The sequence below is a fragment of the Elgaria multicarinata genome, chromosome 21 (genome assembly GCF_023053635.1).
Source record: "Elgaria multicarinata webbii isolate HBS135686 ecotype San Diego chromosome 21, rElgMul1.1.pri, whole genome shotgun sequence".
NCBI lineage: Eukaryota > Metazoa > Chordata > Lepidosauria > Squamata > Anguidae > Elgaria > Elgaria multicarinata.
In genome coordinates, this window is record NC_086191.1 from 11,332,651 (window position 1) to 11,354,556 (window position 21,906).

Below are 21,906 nucleotides of genomic sequence, written 5' to 3' on the forward strand. Positions count from 1 at the left end.
AACGAACACTACAAAAGTGTCCCACAACAATTGCACTGTAACTAACATCCAAATGCCTGGGAAAATAAATATGTCTGCCTGAAGCCCAAAAGATGCCAGATAGGTAATTTTAGACTTAATGGTCCTGTGGGCACCAGGCAGCTCTTTAGATGGCCACATGTTGTACTCCACTTACTTCAAAATGTGCTAAGTCAGCTTTGCTGAATTCCACACCCCCTTTCTACTGAGTGGGCCTTGAACATCTGCCCCAAACTCCTTCCCTGTTAGTACCCCCTATTAGAAGGCTGGTTTTTAAAAAACGGAGTCCTTTCCCAAACTGGAATTGTAGTTTCTGTGCTTCATCGCTTGTGGTTTCTCTGTTCGTCCCCTTTTCTTATATCAGTCACCACTAGGAGTCGGCGGGCTGAGCAGAACAAAGTCTGTATATAAACAACTAGTCAGCCAATTGCTGCCGCCTGTCATTTCAAATCCATCCGGTGTTTTTTTTTGAACTGCTAACGTCTCTGCGAGCCACGCAGAGCCTGCTTGACAGATCTCTTGCGCTTTTGCGCCGCCTTGTCTGGTGCGGAGCGGGAGGGGTGCTAGGCTGGCGGCGGGAAACTCCGTGGGTCCTTTCCCCAGAACAACATGAGGAAGAAAGAACCCGAGCGAAAGGGGGCGAGGGGCACCCCTCTGAGAAGGTCGACCCGCCTGCAGCAGGAGGAGGATGGCACACAGGTGAGAATGCGGAACACTGGCAAGGAAGGGCTGTACCTCAGTGGCAGAGCTTGGAGGAAGTCCAGGGTTCAATCCCTGCCATTTCCAGCTTTAAAATGTCAGGGATCCAAAGAGGTAAGGAAGCACCCCTCCAACACAGCCGAAGACCCTGGAGCAAACCCCCCAAACTTGGTGTGCTCCAGATGTTTTGGATGGGAATTCCAACCAAGCCTGGTTAAATGTGTTCATTGCACTTTTAGATCTTTACACTGCTACTGGCTTTTACTTTTACTGTTGTTTTCAACGTTTAAGGATTTTATATGATGTTTTATCATTTTTGTTTATTTATTTATTTATTAAATTTATATACCGCCCCATAGCTGGAGCTCTCTGGGCGGTTTACAAAAGTTAAAAACAGCGAACATGAAAAGGTATACAAAATTGGTTTTTTAAAATGGTTTTGCAGGGGTGGGTGGGTTGTGAACCCTCTGGAGAGCTTTGGCTATTGAGATGTAATAAATAAATAAACAAATCAGGCTGAACCAGCATGGTCAATGACAGGGGTGATGGGAACTGAAGTCCCAAAGAGCTCAAAGTTGGAGAAGGAAGGCTGCTCTGGAAAGCTATTAGTTCTCAGAGCGACTAGGTGAATTGATGGCCGGACGGTAGGAGGCAGCCTCGTATATTATTGGGTAGTGGTCTCTGTAGGGCAAAATGTTCCAGGTTTAATCTCCAACATCTACAGTTATGTGGCTTTCAGGTAGCTGGAAAGGCTCAGCTACCTCAGCCAGGAAACCTGAGTTACATCATATTGGGCAACGTGGACCTATTGGGCCCACCTCAGCAAAAAATCTACTTTTAAAGTCAGCTGGACAGCTCCTCACTCTGCTTTGCCTCTTCTGAACAAGCTAAAATAGCCTTCCCCGGCCTGGTGCCAGCACATCTGGAGGGCACCAGGCTGGGGAAAGCTGAGCTAGAAAGTCCGATCTCTCCCTCTCTCCCAGAATTCTAGATATCAGCAAAACAATTGTTGGTGATGGCAAATGAAACTCTGCTAAAATCAAATTTCTACAAGTCTGCCTTCTCCAGGCACCCAGGCGATCAAGCTGCTGGATTTCTCCAGTGCTTGGCAACAGGAAAACTCTTTAGGACTGGTGTGATGTGGGAATCGACTGAACTGGGAAAGCAGCTGGCCCCGCAGTCAGAAAAGTTGCTGCGGTGGTAGAGCTAAGACTATGTGGGCATGATCCCGAGTCAACGCAAAGCAGCAAAACTATCAGTGGAAGTTGTCTAATTCGTTTACTCTAGCCATCTTTGATGCATTAATTCATTTTAGTCCAATTGAATCTTAATTATTTTTGGTTAAGTTCAGGTTCTAGTCCCCGCTTGGCCATGAAGCTCACCGGGTGACTTAGGGTCACAGACTTTCAGCCTAACCTGCCTCAAGGGTTGTTTTGAGGATAAAATAGAAAGGAAGATCACGTTTGCCACCTTGGGCTCCTTGGAAGAAGGGAGGGATATAAATTTAATAATACAAATCTACGTTGCTATTCCACTGAGGAACGGATCCCAATGGCCACATTTTGAACACCACTCATCTCTTTTGGGAAGGGCTAGAATGGTCTTCAGGGGTACATTTTCACATATTATATATTTAGGAAGGCCCGTAAGTTGGTGGCAAGGCACCCACATCAAATCCGTGGCACCTCTAGTTAAAAAGAACACTGGTAGCCAGGCTGTGAGAGTGACACTCTTAGGTAGCCCCTTTAGAGTTCTGACTGAAACCCAGGGCGGATTCACCGCCCCACTGATATCGGAGCCACCAGCCTCCACTGCTCTTGGAGAACCAGTCAGAGCTGAGAAAACTAGATCTGGATGGATCAATGGTCCAACCCAGCAGAAGGCAGTGTTCTCTATACCTTTCCAAGGCAAGAAGTTGCTGTGAGTGGCTCTCTCAAGAAGGAGAGACCTTCTTGATGCTCGTATCTCTCTGCGACTCAAAAAACATCTGTTTGAGAGAGGAAACTCCCAAGAGAGTTGGGTTTGTGCTCACTGAGACATCAGAATAACGGCTGCAAGAGCTGCCTCTCTGGCTGCATCCTGTGTGTGCGGGCAGCCGAACTGCTGATATTCCACCAAGGACTTCCTTGGCAACGAAGGCATGAGATAGATAGAAATACACCGTTTGCTGAAATGTTTGCACTTGGGAAGGCCATTGATGAATACGTATTGCTAACTAGGATGGGGAACCTGTTGTACTACAACTCCCATCAACCCTGACCACTGGCCATGTTGCTTGGACTGATGGGAGCTGGAACACAACAACATCTAGAGAGCAACCAGGTCACCATCCCGGTACAGAATTTAATCCCATTATGACAGGGGGGTATGAACCTCAGGGCCATGGACCAAATCTGGGGTCCCAATCGGCCCTCCGGGGTTCCCCTGGTCTGTAAAGGGGCCACCTGCCATATGAATGCCAGTTAAGACCTGTCTTAAAGGGTCTTCTCTGGGTGCCCTTCCAAACTAAGGCAGACAGGGCCTTTTCAGTAGTAGCACCCAAACTGTGGCATTTCCTCCTTAGACACTTCCTTCTACTTTGCTATTGATTTGACACCGGACAAAATCCACTTTAAGAATTTAAGAGTTGTGCTGGACCAGACCAAAGGCCCATCCAGTCCACCATTGTGTTCACGGGAAACCCACACGCAGGACATGAGCACCCAACAGCACAACTGTTGCACATAGGCCTACTGCCTCTGGTCATGGAGGTAGCATATAGCCCTCAGGACAAGTAGCCATTGATGGCCTCCTCCTCCTCCTCCAGGAATTTGTCCTTGTAAAGCCATCAACATCTTGTGAAAATGAATTCCATAATTTAACTATGCGCTGTGTGAAAAAGTTCTCCTGCGTTTATGATTTTAATTGTTATGAGAAGCCCAGAGAGCTTCAGCCATTGGGCGGAATAGAAAGGTAAGAAATAAAGTTTAGTCAAAATTTTGTAAAAAGTAAAATTAAAAATAATTCCAGATCGGGGAGACCTCGTGTGAGCAGGGTAGTTTCACTCGCTATGACACAAACATGAAACATACTCAGTGTTACCCATATATATTATGCACAGCAATAGCAAAAGAAGAAGGGTTGAAAGGAGCAGTGGGCGCCACAGCACAAGGACAGTTTTGATGCAAACCTACGCAATTTTTCAACCACAGAGAACCACAAGCTCAAGGGAACGACAAAGCTCAAAGGGAAGTAACACGGCTGATATCCTTCAGCCCCGGGAGAGCATCAGAGCATACAGGAAGCAAGTTGATTCAACCCGGGATCGCTCACCCAGTCCGCCCAGCCCAGTCAGGGGTCCTTTACCTCTCTCCGAACCAGAAACTCGGAAAGATGGTGGACAAGCCGTGTCGGAACGAGACAGCCCACTGGTGAGTCTTGAGTTTGTGTTTCAGCTGATTCAGGGCGGCAGACATTTTGCTGCTGGGCAGAGGGAGAAGGGTGTGGGTTGGGCAGTCCAAATCCTTCTCTGCTCTCCAAATGAAGGTACAAGTGAAAGGAGAGGCAGGTGACCAATGAGGTGTTTCCCTGACTGTTTTTACTTTAATGTGTCTGAAGGGCGGAGGTGGGTGGAGGGCGGCTAATGAATTGCCCCAAAAGAGGAAATGTACTACTCCAAAACAGAAGACAATGATTTGCATGTGTTAGAAATAGTTGTTAAAATTTAAGTAGAAATACAGGACATCCTACCCTAGCGTGGAAGAGTGTGACTGGGTGTGTGCCAGCCTCCTGCCCAGGGGCTAATTGTGGTTGATGGGCAAGAATTCTTATCGTTGTTTATTGTTAAACTGGAATTGGAAATGTCAGCCCTGCAGACAGAGGACTGTCCTCTTTAAAAGGGATACCTGGCCATCCTAGGGTGGGATTCCAATTTTGATTGGGGCAGTGGGTTTAGACCAGCTTTCCCCAACCAGGTGCCCTCCAGACATTTTAGACTCCGCACTCTTGACCACTAGACCTGCTGACTGGGGCTAATGGGAATTGAAGTCCAAAGCATCTAGAGAGTGCTAGGTTGGAGACGTCCGTTTTAAAGTACAATCACAAAGACCTGGTGATGGTCGCCCACTTTAAAAGGGGGTTAGACCAGGGTGGGGAACCTCTGTTATGTTCAGAGAAGCTCTTGAGGGCTGTGTTCCAGTGGTGGGTGGGGCCAAAGGTAAAGAGGGTGGGGCCAAAATGATTAAAAAAACCTCCCAACATACTTTAGCTTTAAGCTCTCACTGCCAGTAACTAAGACTTAGGAGAGGCATTTCAACCTTTTAGAATGGTGGGGGCGGGGGCAGCGAATGCATTGAAGCCAGGAAACCACAAATGATTGGTGGTTGGGGAAAGGAGGTGGAGCTATCTGGGGAGCCCTAGAAGCCCAGATTGGGACGTCAGCAGGGGCAGATTTGGCTCCTGGGTCCGAGGATCTCCACCCCTGGATTAGAGCAATTCATGGAAGAAAAGGCTGTCAATGGCTACTAGTCATGATGGCTATATTCTACTTCAGGTATCAGAAGCAATGTGTCTCTTAGTACCAGTTGCTGAGGAACATGGGCAGGAGGGTGCTGTTGCACTCATGTCCTGCTTGTGGGCTGACATCCACATCCCAGAGTGCAGGACATGGAATCATGGGCTCAAGGTACAGGAAGTCAGATTCCAGCTGGTCATCAGGAAAAACTTCCTGACTGTTAGAGCAGTATGACAATGGAACCAGTGACCTAGGGAGGTTGTGGGCTCTCCCACACTAGAGGCGTTTAAGAGGCAGCTGGACAACCATCTGTCAGGTATGCTTTAGGATGGCAGGGGGTTGGACTCGATGGCCTTATAGGCCCCTCCCAACTCTACTATTCTATGATTCTATTGCCTGGAACCGTCACAGTCTGGCTTACCTTATGATAGGCTCATCTCTGTTCCAAATGGTGTCCCATTCCCTGTAGTTCTCCCTGTCTTTAGCAGCAGTCTGAACACACAGGAAATATAGCTGGTGAGTCTTAACAGGCAACACACACAGCGCAGGTTGCAGCTGCCAAAATAAAATTGTGGGTTGTGTTGTGTGAACCCAGGCGTACTAACAAACTATGGTTTGTTGATCATGAACAACCTACTGTTCAAACCCAAGAACAAACCCAAACCCAAGATTCTCTTCATAGACTATTTGTGATGAACAAACCATGGTTTTATTAGCGTTGCTGGGTTCACGCAACCCAACAACCCACAATTCAATGACAATTCATACTCAGTCTTCACTCAACCTGCAGTCTGGCTTGTTGTATTGTGTGAACTCAGCCATTGTTAATGTGCAACTTGTTTGCAGATATTTTAATTGCTGGCTACCGGAAACCACAAAAACTTCCCAACAATAGAATAATGGTTCAAGTGGGGTGGGATGCGGAAAAGGCTATTAATGCATAAATTGATGTAGTATTTATAAATAATTATGGTAAGGCCTACGGTGAGGAGGGAACCATATACAGTGATGTTAAAGCTGCAATCCTGAACATACTGACTCATGAGTAAGCCCCATTGAACACATTGGGACTTACTTCTGCTTAAGCCTAGGATTTTGGTCCACACCATATGTTATATGAGAATGGGAAACCAGTAGTGTTGAAAGTGATATGATATATACATATTAATCTTTTTGTCCTCTATTTCTCTTCTATTTACTTATATAAAGTTGCAGGAAGTTTAGTTTTGAATAGGTTTTGTCCCATCCCATGAAACACTTTAGACTAGGTCAATGGAGGGTTGAATCAGACTTAGAGCCATAGTACTTGGGGTAGGCCCATTGAAATCACTGGGACCTAAGTTAAGTCATGACTAACTTCAGTCCCATTTATCTCAGTGGGCCTACTCTACGTCTGATTCCAAACCATATATTTCAAGCTATCTCTATGTACTTGTGTTATATGTATGTGTTATTTGGTGTTCTCTGTCATACTGACTGTTTCTTTTATTTTTAAAATCCTTAATAATACTCTTTAAGCTGCAAGGAGGCTAGGACCTGGATATATTTAGCACAGCCTTCTCCTATATGAAACTGTCCAGATGCTTGCTTCGTTGCTGGAAGTCTACATCCCTGCCCTGTGGATTCTAATTGAAGGGCACTGTAGAAATATCTATAAGAAATGACTAGAAATATCTATAAGTAACTACACAAAACAGTCAGGAATCCTGGTTTGGGCAGAATGCTAAACAAGCCACAGATACAGGCTTCCTAGTTGGTTTAGCCGCTCTTGAACTGGATCATTCCGTATCATGGCTCCGCTGACCATTTACATATTGCTAAAAAAGTAGACACAAGAAGACGCATCTTGGCATGAAATTTGCTTGTGCTCGCTTGTATGTAAAGATACTAAGTGCTGATGGGCAATTTAAATCCCCCGCGCCCCCTTCTTATAGTTCATTATCTTTAAACTGGAATTGGACTTGATCGCCCATCAAACACAGGATGCCTTCCAATAGAGGATTGTTCTCTGCAAAGTAGGACATGTGTCCACCCTAATCAGGGCCTTTCCTTGTTCTTGGCCACCTTGTGGGTCCCTGTGGTTTGAAAGGCAAGGAGTGTTTTAAATAAATACATATACAAATGAAATCAAAATGCCATTCAAAGCATCAGCTGCTGAGTTCCTGGGGGTCAGGCCATTGTTCACAGCCACGGGGCCATTAAAAACCCAAAGCAAGCCAGATGTTGGCCACAGCTGGGTGCAATGAACGGCAAAGAAGACATCCATCCATTTTCCTTTTCAGTCCCCCTTTGTCAGGCTGAGGAGACTGGACGTTCCACAGGACGATGAGCCTTCCCCACACCAAAACAGGGCAAAGGAGGTAACCGGGACTGGGTGAAACGTTTGCAAAAATCAGGGGTCTTCCTGAGGTAACCCTCAACATTTCTCCACATGTCCCCATAGGGCTCCTGCACCTTCACCAGCTACATCACTGGCAAAAACATTCAGCCGCTTTGTCAACTTAGTGAACAAACGGAAAGGCAGGCCGTGAATAACCCAAAGACATAAATAAATTCAGCCGGCCAAAGTTTTTCTCCATCTGGGCCAAGCTTTGGGAGCTGAATTTCTGCCCATGAGGCCGCTGTGCAAGGAACAGGAGCCCTGCCACCTGGGAAAACATGAAGGCAACCCTTCTATTGCCCCTTTCTAGTTTGCCGTGGGCGGAATGGGGAATCTTTTGATATCCCCAGAGTACACTAACATCTAGTGATTCCAGCTTTATGCTTGGGAATGCTTTTACGCATTTATTTTGCTTGACACAGAAAGGATGGTGTCCCTTGAGGCTCATACCTTTTGCTCGGGTTGTGCAAGAACTGCAGCCTCCCGGCTTGGTTCTCGCTGGGAGAGTTCAGGCGACTGTATCTTGGGTTAATAAGCTGAGATATGAAGTATCCCAGGGATGGGTAACTCCAGAAGTTTTGGCCTACAACTCCCACCAGGTCTAGCCAGCATAGACAATGATGAAGGTTCATGGGAGTTGTAGGCCAAAACATCTGGAGAGCTCCAAATTGCCCACCCCTGAAGTAGCGTTTCTGCTGCCCAACCATCCCTTGCACTCCTTCCCTTGCAAGAGGAGCAAATAAACCAGCAAGTCTCCAATTAACCATAGTTCCCCATTTCATCTGAATCGGGAAACAACAGTTTTAGAGTAACCAAGGATACAGAGCTAGCTTCAAATCATGGTTTGAATATCTTGGCTTGTTAACTGTAGTTTCCCAGTGCGAATGAAATGGGACATTCTAGTTAATCAAAGACTTTCAAGTCTGTTTGTTTGTGTGGCCAAAAGGTTAATTCATATCTTGGCTTATTAAGCCGAGATATGGTTGTCTCAATGCCGTCTCTCCCTTCTCTCCCTCTAGCCGCAGAAACCAAACGTCGACTGGGAAGTAGTGAAAGACAACAGAGCCCGGTTGCAGGTACTGGAAGCCCCGAGGGCCCGAAGCACCAAGCCAGGGCCCCTGGCGGAAAAGACAACACCTGGCCTGCGAGGCACAATGGAAAACGAAGCTCTCAAGAGGACGACCACTGAGTTCAAGGTGCCAACCATGAAGAAGGCCAAAGCTTCCAAGTTGCAGACTGCGGCTTTACCAACTAAAGGAGACAGCAAAACGTGGAGCATGGTATATCGGGAGAATCATAGAATAATAGAGTTGGAAGGTGCCTATAAGGCCATCGAATGCCAGTGCCCTATTATCTGCATACATCCCAATGGTCATTCTTTAGCAGGGATAGGAGGCAAAACCAATAAGGCCCATCCCTGGCAAATGGGCACAGTTAGAATATATGGAATAATGGGGTAGGCATCTCAGAGCCAGCATCAAGAGTAGGCACGATTGGGCATTTGCCGAGGGACCACAAACTAGCAGGGGCCTACTGACAAGACCCACCCCTTTGCACTGCTCCCTCCCTGTCAAGCAAGCAAGTGGGAGCAATGATGAGAAAGAGGATGAGGTGGTGGGAAGGTGGACTTATTGAGGACGGGGGCCTGTTGAGGATGCCTTGCCCAAGCGCACTACAAAAGCGGGAGTCAGCACTTTGACACATCTCACTGGAGGTGGAGGACTCAAGAGGCATCTGCAGGAGTTGTGAACAAGAGGAGATTCCGCTAAATTTCTCTCTCTCTCTTCTATCTCTTTCCCCCGTATCTCCTTAGCGTTTCCTGTCTCGTTCAACTCTCTGTTCCCTTCTTGGCTTGCTTATCCTGGGCCTTGGTTGCTGGTTCCTTTGGGAGCATGGAAGCCTGGGATCTCTCCTGGGGATGACGGGATATGGACCATGGACATGGGGCGGCTTCCCAAAGCTGTGGAGCAGCACAGAGGAGTGCAGTACGCAATGCAGGTAAGAGCTGTGTCATATTCTAGGTTGTGATAAGGGAGAGATCTTGTGCATTTGTGGAGAAGACTTTTCATATGTGGTTGTTTTTTAGATTACGTTTTTATGGGGTTTGTTTTTAATTTGCATTCCTGTGCTGATTATGGTTTATATTGATTTCGGGTCACCCCCTATCCCATTATATTAATCATGGGTTTCTGTATTGTGAGGGTAAGTCGCTTGAAGACCGCTTTTTGAATTGGGAAATGACGCATACATTTTAATAGTAATTCTTGTTATTAACGGGTAGAGACGAAATATTCTGCTTGGAGACTCCTTTCCAGCAAACCCAGGTCCCTGCCAGTTTGGGTCATCCTGGAACTCAGCATTGATTTAAAAGCTGAGTTTGGAGGGGGAAAAATACTTCTATAGCCTAAACCTTGGCTCTCTCCCCCGCCCCCCTTCTATCTTGGCCCCAGCTTGGTACTTGTTGAGAGCATCCCAGCAAGCTTGGATTACAACTCGCTGAACCCTCACAATCCAACCATCTACCAGGCCTGGATGGACCTTCTAGCAGGAGCCAACAGCAGTGTGGAGATCGCAGCTTTCTACTTTACCCTCCGAGACTCAGATATTCACGTGCAGGATCCTTCTTCGCGGCAGGTCAGCCGCTCATTCAGGGCCTGGCGGTGGGGGAAACACTAGGAAGGCCACTTTTGAGCGGTCCAAAAAGAGAGGAAATCCATCATCCCCAAAAGAGGGCACCAATTTGCATACCATTGACATATGCTAATATATGCAAATCCAAATTTAGAAACAATAACTACAATTGAAGTAGAAATACAATATATCTCACCATAGTGAGGAAAACTGGCCAGGTGCCCTGCGTACCTCTCCGTCTGCTGTCCAGGTGCTAACTGTGGATGGCTAAATACTGTCACTGACGAAGGGGGAAGTTGAAATGTTTGATAGAAATGAAAAGTTATCCCTGTTTTGACCATTGCTGTACTAAAAGTGTACTTATTGCAGTCAGTTGCATCCCTCTGGGATCCAGGGTTTGCCTGTTGGCAGTGGTGTTTAGTCGCTGGCAAGTGTGGTGTGATGGCACGGGATGCTGCAACCTTGATGAAGCTAAGCGGGTCTAGGCCTGGTCAGTTTCTGGAAGGGTGACTACTTGGGAACCCTGTGTTCATTGATTCCTGCATGGAGCAGGGGGTTGGACTCGATGGCCTTGTAGGCCCCTTCCAACTCTATGATTCTATGATGACACATTTCTGACTAGGACCTACAAAGCTTTTCACTGTCTAGCTCCTTCCTATCTCTCCTCTCTCATCTCACACTATTGCCCCGTTCGTGCTCTTTGCTCCTCTAATGCCATGTTTCTCGCCTGCCCAAGGGTCTCTACTTCCCTTGCTCGGCTTCGTCCATTTTCTTCTGCTGACCCTTATGCCTGGAACGCTCTTCCAGAACATTTGAGAACTACAAGTTCAACCACAGCTTTTAAAGCTCAGCTAAAAACTTTTCTTTTTCCTAAAGCTTTTAAAACTTGATGTTGTGCGGACTTTATACTGTTAGTTTTACCCTACCCTGTGCCTGCTTACCCTACCCTGTGCCTGTTTGCATTCTCTTCCTCTCCTTATTGTTTTATTATGATTTTATTAGAATGTAAGCCTATGCGGCAGGGTCTTGCTATTTACTGTTTTACTCTGTACAGCACCATGTACATTGATGGTGCTATATAAATGAATAATAATAATAATAATAGGAAATGCAGAGCCCTGGTCTGTCCCCATGGGAGAGCTGCCACTACTTTGGCTCTAGAGTGGCTCATAAATTGAATCAATAATAGTAGCAATAATAATACTGATGATGATGATGATATCACTGTGTTGTTGTTCTGCAGGGAAAGGCAGTGTTTGAGTCACTGCGGGACCTGCCTTCTCGCGGGGTGAAGCTCAGGATTGCTGTGAACAGCCCTCAGTTGTCGGGGGATGACACGGACGAGCTGGCCCGTCACGGTAATACGTTAGCTAGAGCAGCGGACTCCGAGCAGCGTGGAACCCGTTCCACGTTGATCTGTCTTGCCCTTGAACTCTTGTCTTGCATGTCTGAACCATGGAACCTCCCTTTGTGGGTTGTTCTAGGCCTTCCCTTCTACGCCTTAAAGCATAAGACCAGCCCTGCTGTTGGACTGCACCAATGATCTATATCTAGCCTAGCCTCCTGTTCACTGCAGTGGCCAACTAGATGCCCCTGGGAAGCCCTCAAGCTTCCCAGGTAGTAGCCCCTCCCCTGCTGTTCGATCCCCATCAGATACCGTTACTCAGATCTAGGCTCCCTCTGAACAGGGAGGTTCATTTAAGCCATCACAGTACCCGTTAATTTGTCTAATCCCCCTTTTAAGCTGTCTCAGTTGGTGGCTTTTGACACACCTTGTGGCAGCAAATGTCACAATTGCTCTTTGAAGAAGCTCTTCCTTTTGACTGCTCTGAATCTCACCTCAATCAATTTTATTGGCTGACGGTGTCTCTCGAATTCTAGCGTTAAGAGAGAGAATAGAAAACTACCCCGGCAGACATGACTGGGACTATGCTGGCTTTCGTTTCCAATACTCACTCCTATACCTGATTGTACAATACGTGCAGAGCTCTGGGATCGATGTGACCCAAAATGATATTGGCTCAATGAGCCCAAACCACAGGAGTTTGCCTTTGAGCGACTAAAAGATTGAACTCCAAATCAAGAAGCCCTCGGTTCAAATCTCGCCTCTGCCATAAAGTCACCAGGCAACCTTAGAGTATTCATTCTCACTATTCCTCAACCTCGCATCTGCGATATTGCTGTTGGCTTCCTTCAATCCTCTCCACCCTCCTTCCGCAGGGGCAGACGTGCGGTATGTGGACATGGAGCGCCTGACGGGGGGCATTGTGCACACCAAGTTATGGGTGGTAGATCAGAAGCACATCTACGTCGGCAGCGCCAACATGGACTGGCGCTCGCTTACGCAGGTAACTCCGGAGTGGGAATGGGGTCAACTTGGGGGAGGCGGGCAGGGGGAATTGCCCCCCAAGGAGCACTTGTGGGTGTACCCTGTGGATTGTCAAGGGGATTGGCAGCAGGCGGAGGGCTTCCATATATCGGGAAACAATGTGAACTGGGTGATCAGAGTCTAGGGAGGCCTGGACTCCGGCGTGCCCCTTCCTCTGTGGACGTGTCCAGGAGGGCTTACTTGGTCGCCATGGTGCCTAGCAGCTGTGCTCTGAGCTGCGCCAGGTGGGCTGAGGGCTGCCACTTTAAGTTTCCCTCGTGCTCCAGAGCAAGGATTCGTCAGGGGCTTTGTGAGAGATTAAAATGGCAGCCAGACTATTTCTCCTGGTGCCTTTTGGGCAGTGCCAGCTCTGGGTTTCGGAGGGCCCTTGGACAGCAGGGGCCCTCCCTCTATGAACATGCTTTCTCCCCACGATTGTCACCAGTTGTTCTCGCTCCTCCTCCTCCTCCTCTTTCTCCAGCTTCCTTTCACTTGGGGAGGGGCCTGCAGCAGGAGCCCAAGCCTCCACAGGCTTGCCCGTGCTTTAGGCCTTGTGTCTTTTTTTCTTCCTCCTTGGGCCTGTTCTGATATGCTGGGGATACGCTGCAATATTTTGTTGCTGAGCCCGACATAACCTGTTGCTTGCAAAAGGCTCATCATTAGGTCAGGGTCCGTGTGCAAGTAGGCTTATATGGTGCAAGGGCTTCTGGGAGGTGCAGCCCATCTCTGTGCACATTGAGACTCACTGCCCCTCTCCTCCTCCTCGCACTCCAGTCCCTGTCAATGGGAGCTTGGTCATAAAAGGCAGATTCCTCTCTTTCTGCAACAGAGGTCTAGCTGAGGTCCAGAAATCTGGCCCTTCAAGGCCACACTGGTGCACACAGGGGATGAGACAGAGGCCTGTTTAAAAGAGAGCTTGCCTGGGGCCTCAGAGACCTCTCCGGAGGGGCCTCTAATCCTCCGCTTTCCATTCCAGGTGAAGGAGCTTGGCGCCGTGGTGTACAACTGCAGCTGCCTGGCTCGGGACCTGCACCGGATCTTTGCCATCTACCGGATACTGGGAGAAGAGGGGGCTTCCATCCCGGCAGCGTGGCCAGCCAGCCTTGCAGCCGAGTCCAGCCTGACCCGCCCCTTGAAGCTGAAACTCAACGGCACCGACGCAGAGCTGTACATTTCCGTAAGCCTTGCTGCTGTTTCACGCTCCCTCCTTCCCTGGAGTGGGAGCACGAGGTTCTGGGAGAGGTCTGTTTCATTAGGAACAGAGAGGACTGGAAACTTGTGGGTTTGGTTTTGGGGAGTTGGGGTGATATCTATTTATTTTGTAACAGGTAAAACTGGTGGAGGAGCAAGCGGGTGGCCTGGGAGGCAGTGCTAGTCTTTAAAGCGGGGGTGCATAGCCTCTTTCAGCTCAAGGGCCGAATTCCACTCCGGGGAAGCTCTCGGGGGCCGCATTCCAGTAGTGGGCAAGGCCAAAGGCAAAAGAGTGCCAGGCCAAAACACCCAAAATATCAGCATATTGTAGCTTAAAGCTCTTTCTAGCAGGAACTTTTGGCAGCGTATGATAAGATCCTGGGATTTCTTATAGTTGATTATAAGTGTGTGTGTGTGTGTTTATATGTAAATGATTTATATATTATGTGCAATATTGTATCTTTGTAAGCGGTATAGAAATGAAAGGAAACAAAATGAAATGAAGGGAGTTGAGGCCTTAGGAGGCACAAAAGCTACTAAAAGTTTGGGGGGAAGTGGTGGGGCTGTCTGGCGGATCCTGGAGGGGCGGATTTAGCTCCGAGGCCTGAAGTTGCCCACCCCTGGATTAGAGGGTGGGAGTGGCTGGTCCTCTCTTACACTTTCCAATGCTGCAATTCTCTGTTTTCAGAGCTCCCCGCCAGCCTTGTGCTCCAGGGGACGAACCCCTGATCTCTCCGCCATCATAAGCACCATCGAAGATGCGGAAGACTTTGTCTACATTGCCGTGATGGACTACGAACCCCAGTGCTCGTTCTGCAAGCCCAAGAGGTGAGAAGTTCTTGTTTTCCTTTTCCTTTTTAAGTATCTTTTGCCTTTCCACGCAGTTGATGTCCGAGGTAGCTTATCATTGTTGAATGAAGCACCGATCCAGATCGCACTTAAGAATACACACAAAAGTCCGAACCAAACGTTGGCGATAAAGCAACGAAAAGCTTTCACTAATTCATCTCAGGATTTTATAAATTTTAGAGCAACAGTGTCAAAAACAAAAATAGCTGTAAGGAAAGCTAATGTCTGATAGGAAAAGGCACCTTAAGAAGAAGAATCATGTGTCCATTTCTCTGCTGTGGCTCTTTGCCATGGGACCACCTACCAAGGCCTCCATGTTAAAATTTTGCCATCTCCCACTTTTAAATATCACCCAACAAGCTGCTATCAGCATGAAGCTTTTCTTAATTAAAGCATATCAGAACGTTTGTCACATAAAAAGGTTTTCAGCTGGTCCCAGAAAGATGTAAAATGAGTCAGCGACGAACAAATAAGTTTTAGGGGAGCATTCCACGGCTGGGGTGCCACAGCAGAGAAAACTCCGTGTCTGGCAGCCCCAAAGGGAATTTGTAAGGATCCAACTGGATTGGACCAAAATTCCATCTGGTCTAACAGGGGGTGTTGGAGAAATCTGCAAGGGATTCAAATGATTTTAGATTTCTATGAATCCGACCTACAGATTCCACAGCAAATTACTGCAATTAGACCAAAATTCTGGTTAAAAAAATCCAATTCCGTTAATGAGCGGGCGACGGAGTGAAAGACGCCTGACAGTTCGTGAAATACAAACAGAATGGATTTCACAAAATCCAATGGCGGGCAGCAGGACATGAAGGTGAAGGACCCCTCCTCCTGTGTATCATAATATCAATGCTCTTTTCTTTGGCCCACCCTCATAGGTTCTGGCCGGTCATTGACGATGCTTTGCGCGCTGCAGCCTGTGACCGCAGAGTGAAAGTGCGCCTCCTCATCAGCTGCTGGCCGCATTCCAAGCCAGCCATGTTCGTCTTCCTGGAATCGCTCCACGTCCTTAGCTATGAGCCCCTGCGTTGCCCCATAGAGGTGGTGAGTCCCGGAACCAGCGCATGAGTGCAAGGAGCTAAACTTTGGCTCGGATCCCTGAGGAAGCAGAGCTGTGCACGGGCTGCTTGGCATCCCCAGGCACTACTGCCAGTCAGAACAGAAAAGCGGGGCGGAGGGACCCGTGGTCTGACTCCTTGTGTTGACGTATTAGCGGGGTGAGCCGTAGCTCAGTGGTAGAAAGCCCCGGGTTCAATCCTCGGCATCTCCAGGTAGAGCTGGTGCAGACGGAAGCCCTGGAAAGTTGCTGCCACTTGGAACACACAATAGCGTACTAGAGGCAAGTTTGTTTGTTCAGTTCCTCACCTTGAAAGATGGTGATGGTGACATGGGGCTTTCTGAAGTGGGAAGTCCTGAGTTCGAAATCCTACCTCGACCCATGAACCCACTGGTACCCCTTAGGCTCTGTCTCTCAGCCTTAGTGTCCTGTTCCCCCTGCGCGCGCACGCTCTTTGCAATATCTGACCTACCTTACAGAGTTGCTCTAAAGATTACTGTGAGATTTTCTACAATAGACCACACACTACCTGCCTAATTAATTAAACATTTGTATTCCACTCTATATCACTGGGATCTCAGGGCGACATACGGATAAAATCAATCCAAGCAATATAAAACAATAAATAATTTGCACAGTTAAAAATATATTAAACCATTCACAAGCTAAAACCAGCAAAGAAAATTAAAACAGTAAAAACAATTTAAACTATGTGCAACTTTAGGCAAATTTAGCCCTCAAAGGCTTTGATAGAAAGCCCCATTTTAACTTGGTGCCGAAACAAAGCCAGTGTCTGTGCCAGTCGGGCCTCCAGGGGGAGGTAATTCCACAACTGGGGTGCCACAACCGAGAAGGCCCTTAGGATGGATTTAGTAGTTAGTCCCCGAAGATGCTAATGGAGCTCTTGCCAGGTCCCTTTTGGGGTTAAGGGCACAAAAGGCAACTTTTTTGGTTTGTTTTCTTTCCAGAAACTCTTCGTTGTTCCCTCAGCAGGAGAGCAACCTGCAGTCCCTTACGCCCATGTCAATCACAACAAATACATGGTGACGGACCGGGTGGCCTACATTGGTACGTAGGCCTTGCCTGTGTTTTCTCTTTTCCTCTCCTCCCCTCTTCCCCTCACTGTTGGGATGGCCAGGACCTCCCCTTGCAACAAGGTTGGTTGGTTTGGCAGGCAACACAAATCCTCAATCGAGCCTGCCGATATTCTCAATGCCACCGCTTCCTACGCTTAAGACCTCCTTCACATGCCACGCACTGGCCGTTTCTAGTTTTTATTAACACCCATTTCTGGGTTGTTTCATAATGCGCATACCCGGAATTGCTGCTGTGACATGTGAACCGCGGCTTAGAATTGTGCAGGAAGGCCAGGCAGGTGTGCGGGAACTCTCTTGATCCACTGTGTTTTTTCACCATCTCCAGGTACTTCCAACTGGTCTGAAGATTATTTTGTCAACACCACCGGTGTGGGACTGGTCGTCAGGCAGCACGAGGCTGCCGCAGGAGCCCCGGGACACACCTTGCGCCGGCAGATGGAGGATGTCTTTCTCCGGGACTGGAACTCTCCCTACGTTCAGCCACTAAGCCACCACCGGGAGTGTGCCAGGAAAGGGTCCTAGGCCCAGCCTTGCTCCGACCCTTGAACCTGGAAGCATTCCTTTAAACATTTTTCAGTTTAGAAGCTCTTGCTTGTGGGCTTCCCACAACAAACAAGTCAGACCGCTGGTCTGAGCCAGCAAGGCTCTTCTTCCCTCCTTAAGCTGCCTCTAGACCTGTGAGCCAGACATAGCCACAGCAGGAACTGCTGTAGCCACCAATGCAGCTGTTTGACCACTGACTCTGGAGCACTCTAGAGCAGGGAGGGGGAACATCTGGTCCTCCAGAGGTTGTTGAACTACAATCCCCTTCAGCCCTTGCCATTGGCTATGCTAAATTTTGGAAAGGAGATGCAGCCAGATTCACGGCCTGATTGGATGTGGCTGCATTGCTGCAGGGGTTTTTATTCAGGGGCTTGGATATGTGTGTGTGCATGTTTGAAAGGTAGATTTAGCAATGGAGATATGTACAGGCATGCTGTGAGCCAGGGCAATTGCTATTTTGTGTGTTCTGTATCATCGATAAGGAAACAAGAAATGAATGTACAGTGGAAATAGTCCTCAGATAGCTTTGTTTCAAAGTTCAATTGACCAAATATATCTATTTTACTCAGGGAGTATGTTTGAGATGAGGAATTATGTGTCTTAATCTATGTGTGCTTTAAGCAATGTAAGGGAATATACTTTCGTTGAGCGCATGGAATGGGTGGGGGAGGCGGGGGCAGTTGCTTTCTTTGGCAGAGTTTATTTTTGATATTATGACCATTTTTAATAAAGAAGCGTAAAATGTCGATTTGTGTGTGTATGTTTAATTGTGTATGTTTTTAATTGTTGTTTGCACCGGCTTAATTCAGACAATCCTGCCTAGCTTATTATTATTAGCGTATATTTGTATATTAATTTATTTAAAGATTTGTTATCCTACTCCTCTGTCAAAAAGGCTCTGGGAGTGACTTACAGACCATAAAAAAAAAACCCCGATAAGAGTCTCTGCCCACAGGTTTACAATCTCAACAGACACGCTGGAGTGGTTACTGGTGACAGTGGCAGGAAGAGCCTGGTGGAGGTGGTGTATGTAATGTCATTGTGCACGTGGCATGAGCAGTGGACAGCACAGGCAGCAAGAACGATGGGCGGAGCAGCAAAGTTTGGGCCCTCCAGAGATTGGCACCAGCAGGGCAGTCACCCAATCATGCCTCCTCTTGACATCTACCTCTCTTGTCAACGCCAAAGCACAAGGAGCTAAAAAGAAGCTACTCTGCATTCCCTCCTTCGGTGCCCCAGTGGTGGGAAGCAAACAGAACAAGATCCCCCCTCTTTTGATAAACGCCTGTGGCATTTGGCCTGAATTAAACATAGAAATGAAGCTTTTGCTCATGTACTTATACCCCACCTTCCATAAAGGTGCAATGCAGAGCATCCAATCTGAGCATGGGCCAGGGCCTGGTGAGCTCCATCAGAACTGCTCTTTCCTAAGCTTTTAGGAACAACATTACGATAACTTTGGGTCAGAGCATCAGCATTATAGTAGAGCAACTTTCCCAGACCTGGTGGTGAGTGGTGGCAAGCTATTATAATTCCCACCCTCTGGGTTTGTAAGACCCACGTTGATTTAATGATAATCTTAAATGACAGCTGTCAGTCAAGGCATTGGAAAAAGAAAATGGAAGCTCCCAGAAAGAAGCATGGCTGGCTAGTTTTACCAACATAGCCACAGCAGACAGAAAGATGTAATTACTCATTTCATCTATTTTTAAACCAATAATATTCTCCCCAGAGGGGAGGTGCACCGTTCCTGGAGGTACTGCAATACCAGGTCGATGCGTGGAGTGGATGGAGCAAGCTCCTATTCCATCTCCCAGTTCCAAAAATCCATTTAATATATAGTCCTCAAATAGAGGACATATCAGATATTAAACTGATAAGAACAGATACTACACTTGATCTTAGCCAAAAGGCCGAGAAGCGATACTGAGTGTTGGAAAAGGCAGGGTAGACTCGTTTTCCAGTGGTATTCAAGCGGACTGAGAGCAAATCGAGGCTCCACAGAGCTCAGCCCCACATCGGTCTCCGCGATCTGTCAATTCCACAGAACGTACTCCGGTAACATTCCAGCATCCATCGTCCAGGTAAACAGCCTAATTCATAAACTATTTAATCTCTACAATTGTAGATTCTCTGGACCTCGTCAATTTCCCGGCTCTCAGTCTCCTGTTCTGAGTGCTATTGGTGTTATATTTGCATAATATTTTCCCAGCATGCTTTGCGTAACAGTTTACTTCGAATTGCAGAGGATGCTTATCGGGTACCGGGCTGGGTTTAAAGTTTTGTTACTGGCGTAACAATCTCGGTTTCTGTTGTTTTAAATCTGTTACTGTATTTTAAACTTTTCCCTTACTGCTAGGTTTTATTTTGGTTTTTGCTTTTATTTTATACTGCAGTTAATTTTTTAAAATCCTATTATATGGCATCTTATGTTGTATTTTAGGTTTTAATTGTTGTGAACTACCCAGGCAGCTTCAGCTATGGACAGAATAGAAATGTAATAAATAAAATAATTGGATTTTAAATATTTTAATTCTGCATTTGATTCTTTTTCATTGATCACTGCTTGGGAATCTTGTTAAATACAGAGCGATATATAAATCCTACAAATGTACCCACCTTCCCATGGTGCCTTATGGCTTTCTTTTTTAAAAAAAAAAGTGTATTGATTTAGCATGAATAATACAGTATAACTAACATCATCAAACATAATGAAGATCAACAATAGAAACAAAACCGTATTCTCATACTTGCAGGAATATTTTATTGCAATTGCATAAAATAAGTTTCTTCTTTGTTTTCAGAGGGAGGGCGCAGGATTGGGATGGTAAAGAGAATTAACCTTTATCATTTATTTTTATATTTCTCTGTTTTTCAGTGCCACCCTATGCATGTTTAGACCAAAAAACCCTCAGCATGCCCCAACTGATAGGAACTGTAGGACTTTAGTTACTGTGTTTGTTGTTATATGTGGGGAGGCTTTTTGACTTGCTTCCTCTGCTCACCCCCCCTTTTATTAGTATTTCAATGTTTTATTTTGTAAGCGGCCTTGAGACACTATTGATGGTGTTTTCACTACTACTACTACACTTTCTCTCTACTATCTTTCTTAATTTAGTAGGGCAGTTTACAATGCAACAAGATGAAAAAAAATACCCTAGAGTATATATTTCTTACCTGTACGATCTCATCCGGACAAGGCCATAACAGCTGTCTGTCCTTTTATGTATGGGGATCCTCAACACGGCACCCACGGACCCCCAGAGGTCAGCAATGGCGCCTGCCTGGCTGTCTGCTTGTCTCAGCTCCATCTTGCTCCTCAAAATTCTTACTGTAAGTGCTGCTTCTCCGCCTGCTTGCTGTTCATGCCCCAATTTGCCACACTGGCAGCAGGGGAGAAAAAGAGCCCTGGCATGTAGTTGTGTCCAAGTGGAGTGGGTGCTTTGAAAGAGGGACGGGGAGGGCAGGAAATGTGGTCCACCTGTACTTTTCCTTTTTCAGTTCCAGGGCAAATGAAGAGCTTGGAGTCCTGCTTGTGGGCTTCTTCTCATTGGGACATCGGCTTGGCCACTGTGGGAACAGTACTAGGCTGGAGAGGCCTTCTTTGGTCTGATCCGGCACCGCTGTTTTGTTCTTGCCGCTGGAGCTGAGTTTTCTGGCAAGGAGGAAGAGAAGCAAACTTTTCACAGCTGCTCCTTCTCTGCCTGATAGATGGGGCCAGGCTGGTGTCTCCACCACCTGTTCAGTTTGCCACAATGTTCTTCCAGGGGTGCAATGTGGAGCAAACCAGTGTGGTGTAGCACTTAGAGTGTTGGACTGGGATTCGGGAGTTCTGGGTTGTTGTGAGGATGAAATGGAAAGGAAGAGGACTGCGTCCGCAAAATAAGTGGGATATAAAATGCAATAATAAATAATCCTTTAGCCCCTGACCGATGGCAAATGCTGCAGTGTGCTACCTTGACTGGCAGGGAGTGGGGAAAGCAACTTTATTACATTTCTTCGTCTTCTGCCGCTGTTAAAAGGCACTGAAGTGTAGCACTGAATAGGTAAATAACAAGTGGGGACCCTAGTTAAAATGAATGTGGGATAAATCGAAATAGTCGGCAGAAAAGGGAAATACGATGGTACTTATTACAATGGCGGAGGATTTTTTTTGGCTCTCCAGTTGTTATTGGACTATAACTCTCATCATCCCTCATTGTCACTGCTGGCTGTGGCTCATGGGAGTTGGAGTCTAACAGAGTCTGGAAGGCCACAGGCTGCCCATGGCTACGAAGATAACACAGATGCAGGGGTTTCTGAGTCAAATCCGCCAGGGACTCTTATATGAGGATCAAAAGTCCATTTATTTCTCTTGTGTACATGCTCCGTGGGGCACTCTGCACATGCTCAGAGACACTGCCATTCTTAGGAGTACTTCACATGCTTCGGAGCTTGGCACTGGTAACAGGGGAAGCTCTTATCTTTAACGAGTGCATAACCTTTATAACGTCGAATTCCGCCAATAAATATAAATTAGCTGAGAGGAAAAGGCTTGAATTTTTTAGTCCCAGTTCCGCATGCGCGATTCCACTTCCGGCG

The 21,906-nt window shown here is 47.0% G+C and overlaps 1 protein-coding gene and 1 non-coding gene across 3 annotated transcripts; one reads left to right on the forward strand and one right to left on the reverse strand.

Moving 5' to 3' along the window:
* The first annotated feature begins 504 nt into the window (after positions 1-504).
* LOC134412416 (5'-3' exonuclease PLD3-like) lies at positions 505-17,991 on the forward strand. 2 transcript variants are annotated; one of them, XM_063146335.1, is made up of 13 exons: positions 505-717; positions 3,909-4,127; positions 7,492-7,569; positions 8,609-8,869; positions 9,403-9,587; positions 10,040-10,223; positions 11,464-11,578; positions 12,441-12,568; positions 13,565-13,765; positions 14,468-14,607; positions 15,507-15,672; positions 16,654-16,753; positions 17,108-17,991. In XM_063146335.1, exons 1-13 carry the CDS (start codon positions 628-630, stop codon positions 17,302-17,304), a joined length of 2,064 nt encoding a protein of 687 aa, XP_063002405.1. In that variant the 5' UTR covers positions 505-627; the 3' UTR covers positions 17,305-17,991. The 2 variants fall into 2 exon arrangements, with proteins under 2 accessions (XP_063002405.1, XP_063002406.1); XM_063146336.1 differs by lacking the exon at positions 7,492-7,569.
* A 1,068-nt stretch (positions 17,992-19,059) lies between these two features.
* LOC134412432 (U2 spliceosomal RNA) lies at positions 19,060-19,250 on the reverse strand. The gene has a single exon (XR_010026409.1). It is a non-coding gene; the product is annotated as a U2 spliceosomal RNA (small nuclear RNA).
* Positions 19,251-21,906: the final 2,656 nt, after the last annotated feature.